At 43.6% G+C, this 24,276-nt stretch overlaps 1 protein-coding gene across 3 annotated transcripts in view; it reads right to left on the minus strand.

Annotated features, from left to right (window-relative positions):
- LOC120511352 (transient receptor potential cation channel subfamily C member 4 associated protein) overlaps positions 1 to 24,276 on the minus strand; it is a 36,646-nt gene that overhangs the window by 7,497 nt on the left and 4,873 nt on the right. For all 3 annotated transcript variants that reach the window (XM_039728231.1, XM_039728232.1, XM_039728233.1), the window contains exons 2-12: positions 17,377 to 17,505; positions 17,000 to 17,116; positions 14,353 to 14,410; positions 13,337 to 13,392; positions 11,665 to 11,793; positions 10,378 to 10,579; positions 8,690 to 8,878; positions 7,503 to 7,645; positions 3,278 to 3,409; positions 2,568 to 2,626; positions 513 to 614 (exon numbers count right to left, since the gene is read on the minus strand). In XM_039728231.1, the coding sequence (XP_039584165.1) occupies positions 513 to 614; positions 2,568 to 2,626; positions 3,278 to 3,409; positions 7,503 to 7,645; positions 8,690 to 8,878; positions 10,378 to 10,579; positions 11,665 to 11,793; positions 13,337 to 13,392; positions 14,353 to 14,410; positions 17,000 to 17,116; positions 17,377 to 17,505 (1,316 nt within the window). The remainder of the gene's footprint in view (positions 1 to 512; positions 615 to 2,567; positions 2,627 to 3,277; positions 3,410 to 7,502; positions 7,646 to 8,689; positions 8,879 to 10,377; positions 10,580 to 11,664; positions 11,794 to 13,336; positions 13,393 to 14,352; positions 14,411 to 16,999; positions 17,117 to 17,376; positions 17,506 to 24,276) is intronic.

Consider the following 24,276-nt stretch of genomic DNA (forward strand, 5'->3'; position numbering starts at 1 on the left):
TAACATGTTAATCTAATTCAGCTTATTCTGGTTATTAGCTGCTCTTAAAATACTCTGAGCAGACACTTGGATGTGTTCATGCAGCCTGGAAATGGACATTTATGTGTGCACACACTGCTCCTGAATGCCAGAACTAAGATTTAATAGCAATTAATTGATTTGAGGGATCACAGTTTACTTTCCAGGTCTGTCTGCAATGCCCAGCCTGAGGAAGGCCAGACAGGCAGACCCAGCATATCATAGTGAAGTCTGAGCCATGAACTCAAACCCCTCTTTTTAGGGGTTTTAAAGTTCCTTTTATTTTTAAAACACCTTACTCTGAGCACGAGCACACCTGAGATTTGCTAATGACCATCAACATCCCACAAGCCTGGAGACCTCCCACTGAGAGGAGTCACTGAAATAAAGTGTGGTGGACAGACAGATGTCAAACAGAGCAGCCCATGTCAAACTTCCAGTCTAAGTGCTCCCAAAACTCAAATTGCTGACCAACACCCTCAGTTCTCTCTCACCTGTCAGTGTTGACCACTGCATCCACTTCAGGGATGTTGGCTTTATGGGAGATTGCACTCAGCTCATTCAGCTCCTGGCTGTTCAAAAGGAGATACTTGTTCCTACAGCAGACAGTGGGGGAGGAGGGGAGAAAAGCAGCATGAACTCAAGAGGCAAAAATGCAGTTTCATGAAAAGCAGAGGCACAGGACCACGAGGGCTGCAGGACTGGACAGGCTGATTTCTCCTGGCTGCCCTTCACAGCATTCCCACTCTGCTCCCTGTACCAGGCCAGCCAGCTGCAGCTTGGGAAAACCTCCAAAATTTACCACATGCCACTTCCAACACTGAGCAGCTTTGAGATGATGGTTCTTTGCTGACTTGTCTGGGATCTTACAGTTTGTAAATATTTTCTTCTGGATAATGCTCATTAAAAAAAAAAATTAAGCAATATTCTGCTGAATTTCAGACCAAAGTAAGTATGAAATAGCAAACTTTTCCACAGTTTCCTGAAGTTTTTGCCCACCCTACAGCGATTTCTCTTCTTAAGTAATACATCTCTTTCTAAGTAAGAAAGCAGAAACTGCAAGAAAGGACTCAGTTGTCCTGGTATTTTATTAGCTGAACAAACTTTACCCTGGAAATATTAAAAAACTTCATGGAAAGTAAAAATCCAAATAAAAATGGATATAAATCCTAGGAATGTACATAAATTCTTTATCAAATTCTGAACTTTTCATAATAAAAATAAATTATTTTGTATGAAAAGTGAACTAACTGCAGAATAAATCTGACAGTAGAAATATAGTCCAGGGGCTCCCTTTGCCCAATGGCAGTGTGCTCCCTGAGAGTCTTTCTGCTTCCAAGTGTTCAAAATGAGACAGCAAAGATTCCTTTTCAGGAAAGCTCAGGGGGCAGAGGATGCAATGGTGAGTGTGAGGCTCCTCCTTGCCTCCAACACTCTCCTCAGGCTGGTGCTCACTGAGGCTCTGCTGCAAAGCTCCCTTTGATGTGGACTGAACAGGCTTCTGCAATGAGAACAGAGCCCTTCTCTCCCGGCAATAAACAGCTCTGCAAGTCTGCTTTGGACACAGTTTCACTGAATGAGTATCAGCATACAGGCACTTTGCTCTCATCTTGTCCTCAGTTAACTCAGCTTATCTGAGATTTCATAGAAAGTTCATGTAATTATTTAACCCCCCCAAACAGATTCCACACATTCCACTTGCTCAAGTGTTACAGCTGGGAGCTGTTTTCTGCTCAAACAAGCCTGAGATCTTTGCAGCAGCCACTTGTAGTAACATCACCTGTAGAGATTTTATTGGAAAACCTGGAGTGATTCCCAGGCAAACAATGTATTGCATGAAGGATTTAAAACAGGTCAGCACTCCCTCCCCCTGTCCAGCAGCTCTGCATTCTCAAAGCTAATATTCCACAATCTAAAAGGCTGATATTTAAAATCTGTAATCCTGCACAAAACCAACAGCCTGACTCTGGAATGAGCAGCACCTCAAATGCAACATGGCTCTAACACAGGAGTTTCTAAGGAAAGGACATCATCTCCCAGGACTGAATGAGAGCAACACTGATGGAATGCAGGATTCCACAAGTCTCAAACACCTCTGTACCAGCAGCACAGCATTAAATATTAAATATTAAGTAACTCCAAGCAAACTGCACCACCCCTCCAATTATCCCAGCACACCCAAGTTTTCCTAAGGATTTATTCTGAAGGCAGACAGGAGATTCCTTTGTATTTCCCTGGCTCACTGTCACCTCTCAGTAGAAGGCAAAAAGAAGAAAGCTGCCTCCTTATTCCTTCAGCCAGAAAGTGATAACTCATCCTGTACATGTTTCAGCTCATCTCAACACAAGTAAAATGGGCTGGGTTTAACCACACCAGACGTATTCAGACATGCCCACCACAGAGCAAATTCTTAGGCTGTTACAGCAAGAGCTGAAAGGAACATCAAGTTTAGGGACAGCACATCATTCCCTTTATGTGCCCAGGACACCTGGAACCACAGCCAGGCAAAAAGCACCAAGCCACAACCCACCACAGCTTCTCATACTCACTCATGGTGGTCACTGAAGCTCTGAAGAAGCCTCAAGAATTGTATCTTTAGAGTAATGTCCTAAAAGGAGACAAGAAAGGTAATTAAAAAAAAAATCATTGCTTTAGTAATTTTGGTTATTGTTAGTTACCAAGCAGGCATGAAACAGCTGAATGGAAAACCTTTCCAAATCAAACCCCTTTGGACAGCAGAGCAAGTGACTTGCACTAATGGAGAGGCTGCACTTCCCAAAATAGAAATGGAGATTGCCTCCAAGCCTATGCACATAACAGGTAACAGTTCCTTCTCACTGCAAAGGCACAAAAGCTTAGAACTGTACTGGTCAATTCAGAATGTCTAGGTTTGGAAAGAAAAACATATAGAGAGTCCAACAGAAAACCCAAACCCCCTAAACCTGGCTGTGGCACAATTTGTACCCTGTGCCTCTCCTAGGTATCTTTACTTTGAATTTTGCTTGTCTCCTACCTCTGGCCTCAAGGTGCAGGAATTTACTCCTTTCCCAGTTCCCAAATTGGACATGTTCCTTAAAATAAACAAACTGGAGAGAAGGGAGAGGCTAAACTTGCCCTGCTAAATTGCTAGCAGGAGCTAAGGATAGACTTCAATGAAATCAATAATCCCACAAAATCTAAATGCCACAAACACTCAGTTACTCAGCACAGCTCCTGAGAATTGTGTGCCAGGATGAAAATCCACTGAGAGGTTCCTCACCGGGCTGCAGTCACAGTTCTGGTTGTGTCCATGCAGAACCAGGGCTGAGGCTGAGTGCTTCCTCCAGATGAGTTTGTCAAACAGGTTATTGAGGCCAGGAATGAGTCTGAACTCTGCTATCATTTTATGAACCTGGGGAACAAGAGAGGTACAAATACATCAGCTCCAGCCTCAAACACAGATTTAATATAGTCTGCAATCAGATAGGCACAGTGATGTCATTTTCTGACAAAAGGATGTGAATTCTTGCCTCAAAGAGCAAGTGTTTTGTGCTAACCACAGTGCAGCAGCTTCCATTTGGTGGATGTGGATAGAAAACACTTTATTTTGGGATAAAGTTCTTCACCAGTGCTTCAGTTAACCACTGTGTCTCTGGAAGCAGCTTTGGACATCAGGATATCACTTCCAGCACACTGAAAAAGCATCTACAGCAAACAGCTTAGCTGGGGATATTCTGCAGCCACTCAATCCCCTGAGAATCCTTTCCCTTTGCAGACACAGGCCTCTGATGACAACAAAACCTACCAATACTGGTTTTGTTCACCAAAACACCTTAGCAGGAATCCTGAGCAGAGTCCAGCAGTAACACAACCACACCACACTGCTCCTTCAGGTCAAAGAGAAGCTGAACTTAAGAGAAAAAAATGTCAAATTGCTCAGGTTCATTTATCAGTCTGCCTGGTACATCCTGTTTATTCATATTAAAAAAGCTAATAATTTTGGTGTGAACAGATTTTTAATACCTTCAGTCCAAGATGGGATAATTTTGATGTAAGGAATTTAGAAGATGAGGAGTAAGGGAAATAGAAAGTGGGATTCTTATTAGCTGTTGACCTAGTACAAGCATTATTCCTTGAGATGTGGTTAGACATGAAAACCATGTGACTGGAATGTAAAATGTTTTGCAAAAATTAAGTGCACAAGTAATGGACACGTTCCTTAAAACCAACAAACAAAAATACTTAGAAATACCCCAGGTTGTCCCAAGATCCAGAACTGTAACCAGCAGCATTTCAAGAGATCAATCTATTTTGTTTTATTTACTCAAACACCTGAATGAATCAAAATACGTGAAGCTGATGCTGTTTTACAAGTTTTAGTTCTAGCCTGCAGCACAGCTGATGGCTTTTTGCACTCCTCTTGGCTGTCCCACCTTGATGGAAATCACATTCCTGTTGCTGGACACCTCAATTACACACGTGAGGAGCATCCAGCTCCTTCCCACCCACCCCCACTGCTGAGCTTGGAGTCCTCTGGTGCTCCATTGTTTTGAAACCCTCTTGGACATTCTGGTTTAGTCACAAAAGCAGCTCTGAGGGATCTCTCTGAACCAAGTGCTCCCTGTAGTGCCCCTGTCCCTCCATGGCACAGGCACAACAGGAGGAAGCCAAGAGCCTGAGCTGCCTGCAAGAGCCTCAACCCTCACTAAAGGAACAGCTCTCTACACTCAGTTTTAACTCCTCAATCTGCTCCTCTCCAAATGATGAGAATTCAAATCTGTGCAGTTTAGTTTGCTCAGCTCTGAATTCTCACTGACTGAGCTCCTCTGCTGCATCACTGCCTCTGCATCACTCTCTCCTAGAGCCCAAACTCATTACAATTACTCTGCCTGAGGATGCCAAGACAATCCCTGCTCTATACTCAACCCTCAAACTACTTTGGCTTTTTCCTGCTGCCATCCAGTTTCACAGGAATTGCTCTGCTCTTTCCCAACACTAAAACTGTCTCTGCTAAGCTGAGTTTCTGTGTGTGCAGTGTGGCTCCATGCAGCAGGAGCAAGGAAAGCAACTGATGGCTCTTCACCACAGCACAGACATGCAGGACAGACTAGAAAAATACATAAGGAGAGTAATTTAGGGTGTGACCATAATGAGAAGGCAGCAAAGGCCCAGATCTGCAGAGAAACACCACTTATTGCCAAGGCTGAGATCATCCCCAACACAGCAACAGGAGCAGCTAAGTCACTGCTACCACAGTTATCAATTTATGCAAATTAGCCAGCAATCAAGTTTAAACCAAGCATTCAGAGATTCATCTGGGGACAGGCTGAGTTTGGGAGGTTGCACCTTGCTTCAAGCAAATGCCAGACCATTATGTCAATTACTACAGCACACTGGAGCAGGTTTGTGATGCCCTTAATAAAATTTTATGCAAAATTAATCCAATCTAAAACCAGCAGGTCCTTTGGTTGCTCAGACTGGTACCACAATCATGTGCTTTTATTCTTTCACAGAAAAGAGAGACCAAAAAGCAGCTGAAATGCTTGTCTGAGGGTGCTGCTGCACACTGCTGTGCCTGCATTCCAGAGCTTCCCGTGGAGAAGAGCTCAGCTCCAGTCCTCCCTGTGCCTCTCAGGAAGGGCAGGGGATTCACATCTGCCACACAAGTCTTATGCAGATGAAGGAATGAAGGATGTAGCATGTGTTTTAAAGGCAGAGGATTTCACAAAACAAAACAACAAAAAAAAAGACACCCCCCCAACGAACTCCCCCAAAGACAAACAAAAAAAAACAAAACAAAAAACTAAAACAAACAAACAAAAAAACCCCTGGCTCTGGATAAGAAGTGTTTTGGAATCCAGTAACTCAAATCCTTCAAGAATTCAACTCCAGTCCTGAATCAGTCCTGGAAGAGGTGAACTGCAGGCCACCTTTATCCTTACTTTCCTCATCTGCATGGGAGCAGAAATAGCAGATGAAGGATAAGAGTTGTGTTCCCCGGAAATTAAAAGATAAATTCATCTTCAAAGCTAGCTGCTTCAGCAGCACATTTTTTGCCTTGTCACATTTGACAGGAACACACCAGAAGTGACCCAGGGAGGGAAGGAATCCAGCACCTCCAGCAGCAGCAGGATGAGTGCAGGCTGCAGGCAGTTTCTGCAGAATCTATAAACCTGCATGCTTGTGAGGAACTCGGGCAGGGATGAATTATCTGCCTTGATACAATGGAAAAGAAAAAGTCCTTCTAATAGATCCATGTTCTGCTAGTTTCAGGTATGTTTTGGGCTTTGTTTACATTTTATTTCATGCCTAAGAGAAACAGCATTTCTAGAAGGAATGACAACATGATTAGGAGTTGTTTGTGGTAGTGACTGTGGTTTCTGCAGGAATTACTGGTTCTCTCTGCTTCCTCTTATGCAGAATCTGCTTCTTTTAATGCCAAGTGTCTGCTTAGAGTCACAAAATCCCAGGATGGTTTGGGATGGAAGGGATGTTAAAGTCCTGCCAGGGGCAGGGACACCTTCCACCAGACCAGGCTGCTCCAAGCCCCAGCCTTGAACACTTCCAGGGATGGGAGGTCCACAAGCTCTGCTGTAGGTTCAGGGGGAACAGGTGAATTATGTTTGGGACTGAGCTATAACTGCACCTTGTATTCAGATTAAGAGATTTAGGAGATTGCCCTGGTGGGTGTTTGTGACATACCTGGGAGGTTACTATCAGAGAACAAAATACTCCAGATAAATGTGCCCCAATCCCTGCCCACAGCCTCTCCTGCCTAACACAAGAGCCTTTCAATAACCCACACCAGCTTGGCCCTCCCATGTCCAGGACATCTGAATGCCCCTGCTGTGCCAAGCTCTGCTGAGCTGAGCAGACTGCCAAAGCTGGAAATGTGTCAAAACCTCACCAAGGATTGCTTTGCTTTTCCCTTCACAACCTGCTTTTGACCCATTTAAATCAAACCACAGCTGAGCTGCAGTGACTGGTTCTTCATAAGCCTGTGTGAGGCAGGGAAAATTTTTTTTTTTCTCATTTCAAAAGGAAGAAAGGCAAAGGAACAGATGAGTGGGATTTGCACGCAGTGACCAGTGCAGACAGCACTGAAGTGCACCTTCCCAGCTGGGAGTTTGACAGCATGCTCACACTTTGCCAAGTCATGGCAATATGCTGCAAAAGTCATCCAGAACATTTCCAGAAGTGAAAGCCAAAGAAGGGTAAGGCCTGAAGGGGCTCCATCCAAAGTGGGCACCAGGATGGGGGAGAACACCTGAGAGCAGCTCCTGCAGCATCCAGGCACCCAGACACTTCCTGCATCCTCCTGCACCAGAGCAGTGTGTGCCCAGCCCTGTGCAATGCTGCCTGCTGTCTGGGCAGGGCTGCAGGATGGACTGCCCAGCTCTGTACCTTGAGCTCTGCCCTGGCATTTCTGTGCCCATGACCTCACTCATGAGCACTCAGGTTTAAAGAGACACCAACTGTGGGTGTGAGCATCTGCTGGGGCTCACCTGATTCCTCTGCCTGCCCATGAGCAGCACACAGAGAACATACAGCACCTCCAGCTTGTACATGATCTCGTGCATGATCTTCATGGACTGGGGCAGCTGTGTCCTTGTGGAGGTGTTGGCCAGTCCACTCTCATCTGAAGATTCTGAAAAAGATGGCAAAGATGTGAGAGGCAGCTTCAACACCAAAGGATTTGTTACAGTTGTTACTTTTACACTGAATGCTGCAGCTGCAGGAGCAGCACACACCTGCTGCAATTTTCTTCTTAACTAAAAATAGTAATGTACAGCAAATAACCAATTTGAATTACATGCTAGAGAAAAAATATAGCTGAAAATTTAGAGATAAAATCAGATTTTAAAATTCTTTTTCTGTAACCAACTAAATGGCAGCATCTCCTTAAAATAAGTAGGCTCACCTAAATGAATTAATAGACTACTGCACCAGGGCATGGCAGAAAGGTAATAAAAGTAGATGGGAGATTATCAGAAGCACTTACTATTAAATCTGCTTTCATTTCATACCTCAGTACCAGTATTCTTAGACCACAGTTAAATAATTTTCATAACCTTAGAGAGAATTACCCTGCTAAGAGCAGAAGCAGGAATATGAAGTACTTTGAGTTCTACCAGACATACACTGCATTTTTGTCATACCAAAGGGTGAAGAAACAAAGCACACAGATGCTCCAAAGCATTTTCCTAAATGCTGTTAAGGTTGTTTAACACTTCCACCTGAACAATTATATATATTTTTTCCAATTAACTTCTTTAATTTAGCTGGAACTACCTCTCCTTTTTAAAGAAGGGGCCACTTGCTTGGTATGAAGCATTCAAATCCAAAGTCATGAGCCAAAGTTTTGGAGTAAAATGCTGGCTAAGTCACTTATCACAGGAGGGTTATTTTAATCACTCCAGAGGAGGTCAGGGCTGAGGATGCACAGCACTTCAGTGTTAGCTAGGCATGCAAAGGGCACACATTGCTGGAAGGGCTCTCCTTTGGCTAATTTTAATTCAGTAAAAAAATCAGTGCTACATGAGAACAAAACAGCAGTCAGACCTAAATGTTGATATGTGAGTATGAAAAGGGGAATCAGGACCAGATGACAGGAAAAGGAACACGTGGCAAACCCTGAGCAAGGTTAGACAAGCCTCAGCAGCTGGTGGGGGGAGGGATGCAAGCCAGGTACCTGTACTGCTCTGCTCTGCCTCTTCGTTTGCCACCCTCATCAGCGCATCCAGCACCAGGGCATTGTCCAGCCAGGTGTACCACTCCTCCAGCTCCTGCAGGAAGCTGGAGGTCCCTGTTGTTTCAGACACCTTCCGTGTGGCCAGTTTGCACAACCGCTCGATGAAGCCTGGAATATTCAGAAGTGTAGCTGCAAAAAATAAAGAGAAATCATTTTATTACAGTGTAAGATCACCACAAGGTACCAGCACGTCTACCTCAGGAATACAGAAGTGCATGGTTAAAAAGAACTGGTTAGAAAGATCTGAAGATGGAAGAATTCAGTGCACTCTCCTGTTAAGGAATGCAAGAGAGCATCCATACCCCAGCAATAATTCAGTGCTGCTCTCCAGTTTTATCAAGGAACTGATCTGGCTGCAAACTAAGCTGGCAGAAATAAAGCTCTTTTTGGAAGGGGCAGCTCTACCTCCCCATTCCTCCTTCATTTTCCCTCCCGTGGTGTTGGTCTGTAGCGACTGAACTGGCTCCCTGCAGCAGTGGGGAGGAAATCTGACAGCTTTTCAAGCTGAAGGTTCCTGAATTAGCTCCTCATGGAGCCAAACAGGTGGAGAACACACCACAGCAGCTCCAGGTGTGAGGGTTTTAACTCTGGAGCTGCACCCTCAGAAAGAGCAGTGCAAGGACAGAAGTCACTGCTCTGCAGAATGTTTGGGGAGGTGCAGCTTGCCTTCAAGAGCAACTTAATTACAGGACCTGTTTATTAAAGATACATGGCTAAAGCTTCACTTCCCACTTGCAGGGGCAAGGAGAAAAGGACACAGAATTTGCCCATGAACATTACATAAAAGAGTTGCATCTCTGAAAGAATAAGCTCCCTGATAAAAATTTTTAAATAGAATATACTGTTCAGCCTTAGAATCAGTCTCTGATTGTGCCCATAAAAAAAGATTAGCTAAACATTTGCTTGGCAGGGGCCTATGCAAATATCTGCTTCAGAAGCCCAAAAGCTTTTCAGCACAGCAAGAGCTGAAAACAGCAGATTCTGCATCTGATGGTACTTTTAACTTCTTCCAATTCCTACTCATCCTTCTAGGCAAGACTTCTGCACCTGAGAAGTACCCAGCACAATAAGGAAAGCTGCACTGTGCCCAAAGTTAAGGCTGAGATCAGCCCCACAGGGTTCCAAGGCTGGTTTGGAAACACTGGGCAACATAATTAATATTAAACACACTTCTCTTTTTGATAAAGACAAGACATCCTGTTCAGGACAGCATCAGATAAAATCAGAGAAGGAACTGCTCCAACAGCAACCACACTGCAGGCAGCTTTAGCTCAGGAATTCATATTTTATGGAGGACACAGAATTATTGAGAGCTTCTAAGGGGAAGTCCATGGATGTGGCTAAGGCATAGAAAACAAATCCAATTATTTTAAGCTACTCAGAGAATGCTGTAATGACAGAAGTTAACCCACCTAATTAGCAATACCACATAAAACCAAATGCTACAGTTTCACTAATAGGAAACATTATTTTCAGGAAACAATCTGAGGGGAGTGAATCAAGAAAAACGCTCTGGAAGACACAACACTTTTAGTATCTTTCAGAAACATAATACAGTGTGACACTGAGAAGAGGAAAAATTTAGACATTGCTGAGATTATTCTGATTTGTTACAACACAACAATTACCTTGATTAATTTCAGCTCGGGAAGGGCCCAAGTTTTTTTTCTGCTGGGCATTTTTGGCCAGAAGTGTGTGCTTGTCATCACTGCCCGTGTCGAGCTCCGAGATGGTGACAGCCAGGATCCTGCAGAAGTTGGCCAGCTGCTGCTGGTCAAAGCTGGACACCAGGCTGGCCAGGTTGGGAATATCATCCAGCTGGATCATTTCCTGGAGGAGACAACACCAGCTCAGTCACAGGGCAGTAAGTGAACACAGGCAGGTCCTCCCTGGGGAGCCCTCTGGGTTATTCCAGTGTAACAAAGGGAAGCAGCTGGGATCTACAACAGCTGTCAGGCTCAGCAATTCCAAAAGTACAGATATCCATATTTTAAATACTATTTTTATATTTACAAAAAACATGTGGGGGCCTTTTTTAACTAAAAACCCACAAAACCACAACCTGATTTAATACGTAAATTATGTTTAGGTATTAGACATTTCAATTTTGTTTTTTCCTGTCTTTTCTTTGAAACTCACAGATAAGAACTTCTAAATTATTTCTCAGTCTACTCATCAGAAGTTCTTTTTAATAAAAATATGTTGAAAACAGCTTTCAGAAAAAAAAAATTGTTCAGATAAACTAAGCTTGTTTCCTATTTCAGGAAGTATATCAACCTCAATCTTACTCTAAATAATAAAGTATTAGGTTTCAGACTCCTGGCCTTCTCCACAAAATGTACACAGACTCTTTCTAATCAAGGTTTTCCCAAGGTTACACCTCGAGTATTTTACTTGCATCACATCAGGGCACTGAGCTGCAACTGATGCTGGTAAGTTCAATAACCAGGTTTGTGCAGAAGATTTAAGTGCCCTGTGTCCCCAGCCTACAACTTCTCAGAGAGGTGACAAACACCCAGGAATACACAGGAAACCTCCCAGATGTGAGGAGCACAAGTGAAGTATGTCAAATACAATCAGCAGGCAAGGATGAAAACTGAATTTATATGAGGTTCATTTTCTTTATTTGCAATATGGGCTATTCTTTAGTGACTCAGACCATGGGGACACAGCTGCCACCATTCTCTGAACTGGATAAAAGCACTACAAGTATGACACCACAGCAATAGTTTGGCTTCTTTATGAGAAGTGACTGAAGTTAATTACCAGTGTGAACAGGCAGGTTTCAAATAATCTACAAGAAGTGAGAATGGCAGCTTTGAGGACTATCCTCAGCAACTCTTCAAAGAAACAGCTCTCTTTCCTCCACTGGGCTGAAAAGCCATACAAATGATATTAAGAAAGCAGTAACTAACCTTTTTAACTCCCAGGATATCTTCAATGAGCGTTGCAGTTTGTAGGAATGTCTTTTTGTTTGTCATCAGTGTAAACAGGAACAACACAAAGTCGTTTCTCTCTGCCAGCCGCCTTGTGACTCCTTCCGTCTGCAAATGAGCAACACAGGCCCAGTGAGAGCCCACCCCGAGCAGCCAGGGCACAGCACAGCAGGACAGCCCTACACAGGATGTGCTGCTGAGCCAGCTGCTCCTGAAACCAGGCAATGTCGTGTTTGTGGCAACCAAAACCATCTCCAGTCCTGGTTTGGAGTCAGCAACAACACGGGAAGGAGAGGCTTCACCTCCAGGCAGCTGCCTTGGGAGTCAGCGTGGTGCTGGCAGCAACACGGGAAGGAGAGGCTTCACCTCCAGGCAGCTGCTCCCTTGTCTGAACCTAAAGCCAAGCCTGCCTGCCTGGGCTCTGCTTGTATCCAAACTGTGACCAGCTCCATGCCATGGTCTGCACACACAGCAGCTCCCAAACCACTGCTGTCTGAGCAACCTGGCCTAAAAGAACAGGGTGATGAACCCCAAAGTCAGACTGAGGCATGGAAACCCAGGTTTAAGGCTGCCTTTCATGCTCTGAGCTCTGCTGAGAGCACAGCCAGGCTTTCCTGGAACTCACAGTTACATCCTCACTGCTTGCAAAGCTGTGTCTTATCCATGAGACACATTCTCAGTGCTCACAGAACCAGACTGGCAAAGATATTTCCCCAATATTTACAGATAAGCATAAAAACAGCTAATATTGCCCACAGACCATTTCTGTGATCCTGGACACTTCTCCTCCAATCCCTGCAGTAATACCAAAGTGAATTAAAACAGAGCAGCTAGTCTAGAAATTACAAACTTTTTTTTTTTTTAGCATATAATGCTACTCTCGGTTTGCAAAAGTTGTATTACCTGCAGTTAAAAAAATAAATCATCCAAGCCAGGGAAAAAAGTGTTCCCTCTCTTCCCTCTCCCATGTGTACACAGATCCTTATCAGTGAGACATGAGCTAGTCTCAAACTCAAACTCTGGAGATCAGACTGATGTTTTTGGAAGAGCTCCAAGCCACTAACTGGCTCTTTTTAAAATTTTTGTTAAACAGTGTTCCCTAGGCTCTGGCATAATGAGGCGTGTGATGAAGTAAACAATCCTGAGGATGTTCCCTGCATGCATAAGCTGAGGCCTTTGCTTTTAGCTTCAGGATTTGAATGACAAGGTATTTCCAGAGGCCTTTAACCCAGCACCTTCCTTTGCACTGATCTGCCACTACTGGACTGAACTAAAATCCAGCACATGGAGTTGCAGGATCAAATTTAAAACCCTTTGCCAGCCCCAATTCTGAACAAGACCAGCTGTAGCTGAGCTTGACAGGCATCCATTCTCAGCTTCAGATTTTAAGCTGTAACATAACATAACATAAAGCTGGCACAGCTTTCCTATGGAAACAGAGACAGAAAGATCCAAACAAGGGAACTTAAGCTGCCAATACAGGTCAGAAAATGAATTATTTGAGCAACACATCAAAATACAGAGTGATGCTGTATTTAACTGAAGGAATTTTAATGTAAAGCTTCAGAGTAAGTTTAAATTACACTTAAAAGTCTGTTTATTGTCATATCAAGTAGCACATGCAAGAAGTGACCAGAAGAGCTGTACTTACACATATACAGGTGTTGTACAGTATGCTTAAACAGTCCTTGATGAGGTCATCACTTACTGCAAAGAGAGAGCAGACAGTCAGCAGCCATTCCCTGCCAAGGAACAGCCCTGGCATGGGAGGGACACAGAGAGCTGGGGATGGGTGACAACTTCAGGCTGCCAGCTCAGAGCACACATGCAAATGCCTTATGGGATAGAAGCCACAAGAAACACTCTACACCCAACCTGTTCACATGTTAAATTATTTTTGTATTGGGAAAAAAATGTCAGTTCATGCAGTTTTCTCCACTGGAAACTCATGCGTGTTTTCTCTGCACCTGGACTTCACAGAAAAACTTCCAATCTGCTTTGCCACAGCACTTTAATATTTAAAATATGTTTTCAGCACAGACCTTCAATTGCCTAAAGTCTAGTCACTTCACCTTTGAAGTTTCCTGGCTAGCGGGCACAGGGTGCACCACGACATTCCCTTCCCTCAGCAGGGCTCAGGGAACCAGCAGAATCCCAAACAGGGGAAATGAAAACACTGCAGCCAAGCTGCTCCAGCAGGAAAGGAGCTGAAGTCACTGCACCCACCCCCTGTCCCTACAGCAATGTGGAAATGAGCAGTCATGTAACAAAAAGCGTGCTGTTTTCCTGAGCTACTCATCTTACAATCTCTGTAGCTTCCATTACACAAACAATGTTTTGTGGCTTATTATTAATAATTTTTCACTGTAGCTGTAGCCACAGGAGCAAGGAGAGTTTCCACTGATTGCAGATTTAGTGCTTTGAGTCAAGTGTGTTGTGCTGAGTGCGTGAAGCTCCAGACCTGTGCCAGAAACAGGTGACTCTCCCAAATCCCAGCACGAGTCAGTACCAGGGAGAACAAAGAAACCAGTGATTCACTCCTAAATGAATCAACAGGAAATTGCTGGGATCGAGAGAGAATAACAGAAGAGTAGAATAATTTCTGTCTGAAGCAGAACATCAGGGAAAACTGGGGAAAAGAAAGCAATAAACCACCTGTTTACTTACTTTTCTGCTTCTTTTTCTGTGTAATAAGGGTTGGTCTCATGAGAATTTCTACTAAAAGCTGTAAAAGTAAGACAAGGAATTAAGGGAATGATCACCGAGATACAAATAACCAATTAATTTGTCAGTGACAAACCCAAATCTGTTTCTGCTGAAGTCAGAGGTGAATAATGAAGGCTCTACAATCAAACCCCCACTGGTATCAAAATCATATTGACAAATTATAGTTGCATTTACCCTGAAGAAACAATAAGAGCTGTACAAAATAACCTCCCACTGGCAAGTTTTAAAGAATTTGAGCTTGCAAGGAATGTAATTTCACATGCCTCCAGATAACATCAAGGATGGTGATCACACATCTCTTAAAATAAGGAATCTTTAGCAATAACCTGCAAAGAGATGCAAATTTTGCAAAGGCTTTCCCTAAATCTTGCTGGTCTTCAAAACATTTCAGGTCCAGACAGAATTTAGCAGCTCCAGATTTTATCTCAGCTCCAAAAACCACTGCTTGTGTACAGGACCCTGTATGTATATTTACATTTATATTTCTATTTAAGGAATGTAACAATCAGCTTTCCAAGAGCAGGACTGTGGTTCTGACTGATGTAGAACTGATCTTTAGTTGTTCTAGTCTGTACCACTGGTTTAGCTTAAAACATTTGAAGAAACAGCACTTTATTTAAAAATGGAAGTTGGCAAACAGAAAGAGCCGATGACTTCTGCAAGAACTACTGAAAATGGTGCTGGTTTTAAAATTCAGTTTAAAATTGCTGACAGCAATGCAGGCATCACCCAGCCTGTGCCAACTCACAAGATATTTAGGAGTTTACAACTTGATCTATTTGTCCCATCTTCTTTTAATGAACTATTGATCCAGACACACAGGAAACCACCTTGACATCACTGGAGGCTACATTAAAAGCACCAACAAATAAATAAATAAATAGGCAGCTTTTAAGAGGAATATACATATTTAGCAATATTTGTAGTAGTAGCTGTAGCATTAATAGGGTAGAGAAAAATGACTGCAGTAATACAGATCTCATATTAATGGCTTGTGTTTTAGGAGGAGAATGCACATCTCAAAGCTTGGGGTTTACGCTTTTAATTCTTGGGTTTTCTGCCTCTCAGCAGAGGCAGAAGGAGCAGAAAGGGAATGATGAGATCGTGTTTCTTGGGATGGGGTTACATTCAGGTATAAAATCCATGAGGTTGGTGTATTTTCACTCTCAGGTCTCATTTTACATGGTTTCATATAAAGGGAGGAGCCACCGAGCTGGCTTTGCTATTCCTCAATGTAAAGTCTGTCAGAATCCAAAAATATTTTAAGTCTCACACATTGTAGCCTAGAGAGTCTCACACATTGCAGCCTAGAGAGTACACTGCAAACTGAGTGTCCTTCAAAGTTACTCATGTTCCACAGCTCAAAATATTGCAATATAGATCAGCATGTGGCACACACAGCACCAGCAGATCAAACTTCTTCCCTTCCAAATCCTGGAGCAGAACCTTTGAAAACACACAGCACTGGCTTCCATCTGCCTTTAATCACATTAAACCCACCTCTATCAGCCAAATCTCTGACCACAGCACCAGGTAATTACAGTGCATCTGATATTTACCATCTCCAGCCCAAGGGGGAAAAAAAAAATAACAAGCCCCAACTAACCAAACCAAACAAAAAATTTGTCCCCAACACACACAGATTCTGTGCACTATGTTAAAATAATTTACACAGAAGTACCACTATTTCCCTTTAAAAACAAGGGAAATTTCAAACATTTTCATAGTGTTCTCATTTGCCTGGGTAGCTGAAGGCTTTTGCCCTCGACTGACAGCAGCAACTAAAGCAGTGCTCATTTCAAAACAACACAAAGAGCAGCTTTAAGTAAAAGCAAGCTTCTACTTGTGAAAAAAATAAAATAACAAAAATGTTATTTCTGTTACAAGGACAAAATAACAAAAAATAAACGTGACAAAAAATAAATAGCAAAATCTGTTTAGTTAAGCTAAATAAAGAGTCTGTCAATTAGTTCACTGGAAAGTACAAATAATACATTTCTAATGAAAGCCAAGCCAGAGTTGGGCACCACAAAACAGAGCAAATGGGTATTTGTGCAATGTAGAATTAGAGCAAATAAACAAAATGAGAAATTGCCAGCATGTCCACAGAAACCTTCCAGTTCTGCTTAAACACTTTGGCAGAGATGAAGCAATAAACACAGACACCTTGGTTAGGACAGAGCCCTGGCGTGCTTGAACTGCCACAGATCCCGCAGCGTTAAGTGAAATTCTCACTGCTCCAATGCCCATTTCTTATTTTATCTCACAACCAGGAATCACTGAAACTGTCTTCATTCAGAACTAAAGGTCTAATCTTTTTTAAGGTAAAAAAAAAGACTGACTCAAGAAACAGTCAGGTATTCTATATCATATAAGAACTAAACACCTCACTTTGGATGTAACACCTTGAAAAAGACACCCTTTTCCTATTGTGATTAACAGAAACTGGCACAATTCTAATGCTTAACATTAAATCGGTAAAGTAATTCTGTAGTTTGCATTTAGAAGCTTCAAAGACCTCACTGAAGAGATTTTTCAGTGGGATGATTATCATGCAGATCTTTTGATACTGAATAAACACACTTACATCGACTCCTCCAAACAAATCAAATGTGTATGTGTTTGGGAAACTGGACTCTTGAGCAGCTTTTCTGTCTTCTGTGACATAAACCATGGCTTCCATCGAGAGAAGTGGAGAAATTTCCTGCATGTAGGAGAAAAATAGAGATGGCTCAAGAAGAAAACTGTTCATCACTATAAATACAATTATCTTCCACTATCTGTGTGATCCCACTGACTAATCATCACCTGCACCCCAGCTCTTACTTACCAGCCAATTTTTGACAGATACCATCATGCAGACAGCTTAAGAAATTAAGAAATTAAGAGTATGATCACAGTAGACTTTAAAGAAAGCCACAACAGAATTATGTCAAGCTTTGGGAAGAAGGGTGCAGCCAGTACCTTTAGGATGCTTTGGCACTGGGAGAAGTCGCTGTTTGGGTGGCTGTGCTCATACAGCTTCTGCAACAGCAAGGGGATCCCATTCCATTTTGCCTGTTTATCTCTCTCCTTCAACAAGGCCTCTGTGATCTGCAACAAAGGAAGAACGTGATTCCCATGTGTCCAATGCTTCATAACCAGGAAAATAACCTTATCACCTTCCTGGAAAAAGAGCTCACAAAATCCAGTACCTCCTTCCATGCAGCAATTTATCCAGGACAGGCAGCTGCAGAATTTTACAGATGCAAAGTATCTTAAGCAGCACAGAGCTTAAAGCAGATGCCATTTAGAGTACATAATCTCATTCTGTATTTTTATATTGATGGTGTGCTTTAAATTGGCAACACATTAGCCTCTAAACAATTCCATTAGCAGAACTCCAACTGACAGGTCAGGGAAGGAGGAAATGGGTGCCCTGACACTATCTCAAATGACACTGGTCTCAGGTGTAGAATGCTGAGGATGGGAAGGCTGCATTACTTAATGCATTCAGCTAAAAGGAGTATTTCCTCAGCCAAGTCCCTGAAGTCACTGGTCACAGCAATGACTCAGATCACAAAGGTTTACAAGCAGGAACATATAAAAGAGAGAAAATTCCCTCTTTAGTCTTGGGCTGGTTGTAAATGGAGATCACCAACTAAATCAGCAGAACAACAATGCTGGCATTATCCTGAGAAACAGTCTGCAACCACAAAAAAGAACACTTGGCATTTGCTACTATAGCTGTCTAAACTTTCTTCAATGTTCTTCCTTTTTCCCTAAAGTAAAAAAAAAAAAAACGTATCTTAATATTCATCACTGTGTTTAACACCTAAAAAATAAAAGTAGCAGCACAAGACTAAAATATTCTGCTTAAAATCCACAAAAGATCCTTTGGAGTGTGAATACTTCCAGGTTAATGCCAGGAGATCTGTCAAGGAGGAGCTTAGGATGTTCAATGAAAATCCAGTCAATGCTGACAAACCTTTAACTCCTTTCCTCTCTGATACTTCAGAGGTGCCTACACCAACCCCAATACAGGGACTTATACACAGGACAGGAGAGTAAAGCAGACAATTCCAGCAGGATTTTTGCCTGGGTTTACAAATGTTTTATGTGTCCTCCAAATAAAAACAACTAAATAAAGAAAACCCCAATCCTCTGGTCAGCACCTCAAGGCAAACCTTAGAAAACAGAATGTCCTGGACTGGGAGGGACCCCCAGGATCACCAGCCCAGCCCCAGCCCTGCACAGACCCCCCAACAGCCCCACCCTGGGCACCCCTGGCAGCGCTGTCCCAACGCTCCTGGAGCTCTGCCCATTCCCTGGGCAGCCTGGGCAGTGCCAGCCCCTCTGGGGAAGAACCTTTCCCTGAGCTCCAGCCTGACCCTCCCTTGACACATTTGTGGGTTTGCTCTTCCTCCCAGGCCAAACCCCTAAGCTGCTGCCATTCTGCACCTTTCTGTGGTTAAGTGACATTTCCCTCCCAGCTGCTTAAATCTCACTTATTCTTTCAGCCAAGACATCGTTCTCAGACACAGCTCAGTGCACAATTCCAAAGGGCCATTCAATTCCTGATTAGACAATTATATGCAAATATACTCCAAATCCTGGCAGAATTTAACCCTTTGCTCTCTTGTTATACAGGAAGACCAGAAAACTGATTCAAGCTGAGAACTCAGCCTGGCAATGCAGCTAATATGGGTCCTCACCCTCTTTGTAAGATTCCCAAGTACTCAGAACTCTTTTCCTGATGAAATGCCTCAATTTTTAGCTAAGTAAGAATTTCAAGGGTCTAGAAGTACCAGGTTTTCTTGCTACAAGCATTGATTGAAGCAGCATGAGCACACCTGGGACATAAAATTCTCTCCAGTTTTTAACCTCTCCCTGCTTTGTGAATCAGAGGAATCAACCAGCACTGCTGGAGAATGCCACACTTTCCTTCTGAGCAGGAGAAATAGCAGAGGACCAAACCAGAAAGCCAAAATCATTTCTCATCATCTGGGCTCTGGGTCAGCTCCTTGGAAGTCAGAGATTCCATTTCCCCTTGAGAAACCAAGCACAGAGTGAGCCAAAGGAGCTCCACCACTGCCCCATCCCAGGTGTGGGAGGAGGACAAACCCACAGGCAGTGGGAGGAACGGGATTAATTGCTGGGCAAAGTGCACAGAACACACAGCAAAACGCCAGGGAAAGAGTCCAACTCTCCAGCTCCAGCTGATGTGGAAGATACCACAGGCAGGGATGACGTGCACAGGCTGCCATCACAGGTTCCAGGAACACAGGGCAGAATTCAGCACTTCAGTGCTGTCAGGAAAGGCCAAAAGCCTTTAATTAACGTTAAAACCTTGTGTTTGGTTTAACACCACACTGTTAATCACATGTGTGCTCCTTGGTTTGGGGCAGGATCCATCTGAGCCTTCTCCACTCCCATTTCTGGACTAGCAGGGTTTCCTCTCCCTGCCCCAGGCTCTGAGAGGCAGCCACAGGAAACTTTCAGAACTGAAATTATGAAAGAGTGAAGCAAATGTTTCCTTGCTCTCATCATCTTTTATCTGCTTTCAAAAGAAAAAAATTAAAAAAAGGTTTTCTTGCTCTTGATTTAACGCATCTTTGGTTTCACTGCAAGCTCTGGCTTGTGGTCCCTGCTCTGTATTTGAGGCTACCCTGGCTCTGGATATTTCCATTGTGGCCGGGTGGTATTTGCCAATGCAAAGATTTTTGGATTCTGGGAAGGGATTAAAATTCAATCAGACATTGTGGAGCTGCCTTTCTTCACAGCCATTTTGGTTAAAAACTGCATCTCCCATTTTCCATAACAGCAGTTAGTCGATGCTTTTCATTTATAAGAAAAAAAAGTTTTTCTTTTTGGGGAAATTTTACTGAATAGCCATCAAAATCAGCACTGGGTCTTTTGGGACTCCTTTCCTCTGTGGAATATTTTGGTCTCATTCAAGCACAAAAAGTGCAATCCAACACTGATTTTCCTCATTCACTGAAAAGCTCTGGATAAAATACCTGAAATCTTCCAACAAAACCTGAGAAGTTAGGTATAATCTAGCAAGAAGTAGAGGCTGCAGCAGCCCAGCTGGAAGAGGTACCCATGAAAAGCCAGGATCTCCCCAAGTGCTGGCAGCTGGGTTTGAAATTGTCACACCTTACTGGTGTTAGGACACAACAGAATAAGGATCACTTCTGGGAAAACAAGAGCAGCAGCATGCAAACTTCTGGAAGAGCCAGGTGCAGCAAACCAAAGTGGTACCAACAGGACTGCAGAGTCACTTCCCAGACTGCTGCAACACATCCCAGGTCTGGCTCACAGAGCAACCCCAGGGCAGCACACTGGGGCTCTCCAGAGTGCTTCTGTTCCAGGCTGATCCCTGCAAACACAGTGGCACACACCAGCTCACCCAGAGCTCCCAGGCTATGTCCCAGTCCAAAGCTGTCTGTACACCCTGGTTTTACACCTGTGGTTCCCTGAATGCTGCTCCCCAGCCAGGTGATCACCAGGACATCCCCATCCCCCTGCTCCAGCCCTGCCACGAAGCCATGGCATTTTATGGAAGGGCAATCAGAGACCTTGGAGAGGATTTAAATTCAGAGATAAAAAATGTGTCACAGCCCACCCGTGCCTGCAAGGCAGATCAGACTGAGTGGTTTTCTCTTTAAAGACTCCTAAGGAACTGGAGCTCAGGATTTCCCAGGAGATCACTCCAAAGACTGATAACTACCATAGGAACACTTGGCGACTACACAGTTTAAATAACTTCTGTGCATAATTTTCCTTGACAGTACACAAAGGGCTGAAAAAAGACACCACACACAACTGTAAGTATTTAAATTTCTTTCTAATCCTACTGTCTTTTAAATCCAATTTAATTTATATTTGATTTAAATTGAATTAAAATCCAATTTTAATTCAAAAATTACAGAATAAGAAGCACAGAATGTCCCATCTTGGAAGGGACACACAAGGAATGTCAAACCAAGCTCCTGGCCCTGCACAGACCCCCCAACAACCCCACTCTGGGCACCCCTGGCAGTGCTGTACAAACACTCCTGGAGCTCTGGCAGCCTCGGGGCTGTGCCCATTCCCTGGGGAGCCTGGGCACCCTCTGGAGGAAGAACCTTTTCCCAATATCCAGCCTAAACCTCCCTGATGGCATTGATTTGCATGATAGTCAATAAATAATTATGAATAATATGTGCATCTTCATGAAGTTATACATTAATATTTGCCTATATCCATCCCTTGATCAGTCTAGTCTCCCTCCTACTCGTCCCCTTCACTTTGCTCATCCTCAGGCACAGTTCCAGCAGCACAGGAACAGCTCTTCCCCCCTGCTCTGTGTCCATGCCCTGGCAAGTGCCCAGCACTGCCAAAACATTTCTTACTGCCCCGAGATCTCTTGGAGCTAAAGTTACTCCCAAATCCTTCCCCTTTCAGAGAGGATTTTCCTTCCCACCTCTGTTCCCACACTGTGACAATCTTCCTTGCCCTACAAAGCAAAGCTCTGATATTCCCAAACTTGCCTCCAGTGCTGTGCTGAGCTGTGGTCAGTGACACCTCTCTGTGTCTTCCCACAACTGCTGACCACCAGCAGTGGTGACAGCGGCAGAAACACCAGGAGCTAATCCTCCCTTTGCTCTCCAGGGCAGGGCAGTCGGTTTCCTGATAAAACAGTGTCTGTATTTCACATTTTCCCCTCGAAACATTACACTGTCTTGCTGAGTGCTCGCTACAGGAGGGCGTTTGCTGTCATCTTTCAGAAAGCAAAACCAGTGACTCAGGTGTCCAGGCATCCTTCACAGCACTGAAGGGTTCCTGCTGTGACAGACTTCACAGCTATGACACATCACTTACAAGGGTTTTTTTAAATCAAATTTCTCATTGCAACCATACATTAACACTGGAAGTGCTTTTAAAAAAAGCAGAATTTCCATTCTTGGGATTTTCCATGACCACTTCTGAAGTATATATTTAAATGTCTTGAAAGTTTAAAAGGAAACAGGCACAAGATTGTGGATCTCAACAAAGAGATGCAAGCACATGGTCTCTATGTATTCTTAATAAAACTGAAGCCTTTGCATATCCTTTCCTTCAAGCCTTTAAAGCTGTACCTTTAAAAAAAAAACCCTAGGAAACTAATATTTGTGCAATTAAATGTTTAATTTTCCTCTGAACAGTAATAACTTAGGAAGTCATCTCTGACAGACTGCCAGGAGAACGATTATTCAGGATTTTGGGGAGTGCCCCACCATTCCAGCTCTGTATTACATTTTCCTTTCCAGCTGCTAACAACCATCCATCAGCCTGGCTAAACTGTCTCCTTCCTCACACAACTTTTCCCACAAAAGCCTGTAACCAAGGCAAATGACCCTGCAAGTTTTGGTTTTAACACAGCAGCTTTGCAGGAACACAGCTGCTGGCCCATGGAGCAATTCTGGAAAGCATTCCAAGGGAGAAGCTGAGCACTGCAGCCCTGCAGCTCCAGGGCAGAACTCACTGTGGTCACTCACCAGCTGAGCTCTGATCAAACACAGGGCAGAGCCCCACAAATATTAATCCTGAAAGGAAACTCTGCTGGGAGAAGTCTGTGTAAGAGCACTTATGTCCAGCCTCTTTCCAGCCCCTTGATTCTTCAAGTGCACATCAAGACCCCCCTAGCTAGAGTCCCTGTTTCTCCATCCTCCCAGCCCTGCACGGGCCCCCATCCCTTCTCCTGCCAACCCAAAAGCCAGGCATGAACCCAGGGACACGCTGTCCTAGGACAAAGCGTGCCAGAGCTTCCAGCCAGGCCTAACCATTCCCAGAGCTCCCAGACTACTGCTCTGCTTACCAGAACTGGAGGAAGAGCTGGTCTACCAAGACAAGGAACAGGTCTCTTAAATCCCCAATCCCCACAGCACTTCCCAGAGCAGGACAATTCCAACACAGACCTTTGACACCAGCAGCTCCCCAAACCCACTACAGGATCTACCAGATCAGAACAGAGCTACTAGTATTTGCTTTGCTGACCTTACTCTCAGAGAAAAATAGATCAACTAATATCTACAATTATATTAAATTTATATTAACTTCTCAGTTACTACTTTTCCTTAGAACTTCCTAAGTTTCTTCTTTAATTCATTTTGAAAGAAAACAAAATCTGTGGGACTATCTAAGAAAAAGCAGAGGGATAAGGAGAATCACATCTACAGTTTTATTCTCACTCATCTTCAGCCATACAAAAAAAGTCAGACATCAACACAGCTTAAGTCCAACACAGCCCCTTTTTGAGCATTTCTAGTATCACATCTACAGTTTTCTTCTCACTCATCTTCAAAGCCATACAAAAAAAGTCAGACATCAACACAGCTTAAGTCCAACACAGCCCCTTTTTGAGCATTTCTAGTGCATGCCAGAGCTCTGGTCCTGTTACATAACAAAAGCATGTCCAGGCTTTCCAACACTCCCTCACTGTCCTCCCCTGAAGAGGCCTAAGCCTGCTAACACCCACACAATTAGAGCTACTCAAGTGGATTATGTTCACGTTAATGTTTTGTTGGTGCTCTTGTAAGGAGGGAACAAAAAGCTGACTCAAAACCAAAATCTTTTCTCAGGGTTAGGAAGCTACTCCTGCTGATAACCTGTAATGGCAGGAGGTGAAATCTGGATGTCTGAGGAAGAAAATGTTTTCCTCCCACAGAGCTTTTTTAGAGTGGATAGGGACTATCCTGCTAAAGGAAGTGTCTGCTCCTAGGGACAGCAAAGCATGAAATACAGCTGGAAAAATGAACTCCTTTTTTTCCATTCTGACTGTTTCAGCTAAGTCCTGGCAATCCTCTGAGGGTGAGAGCAGTGCTGACACCCAGCTCTTGGGACTGCAGCAGGAGCAAATCC

This window comes from Passer montanus, unplaced genomic scaffold, assembly GCF_014805655.1.
Source record: "Passer montanus isolate IOZ18808 unplaced genomic scaffold, ASM1480565v1 scaffold64, whole genome shotgun sequence".
Taxonomy (NCBI): domain Eukaryota; kingdom Metazoa; phylum Chordata; class Aves; order Passeriformes; family Passeridae; genus Passer; species Passer montanus.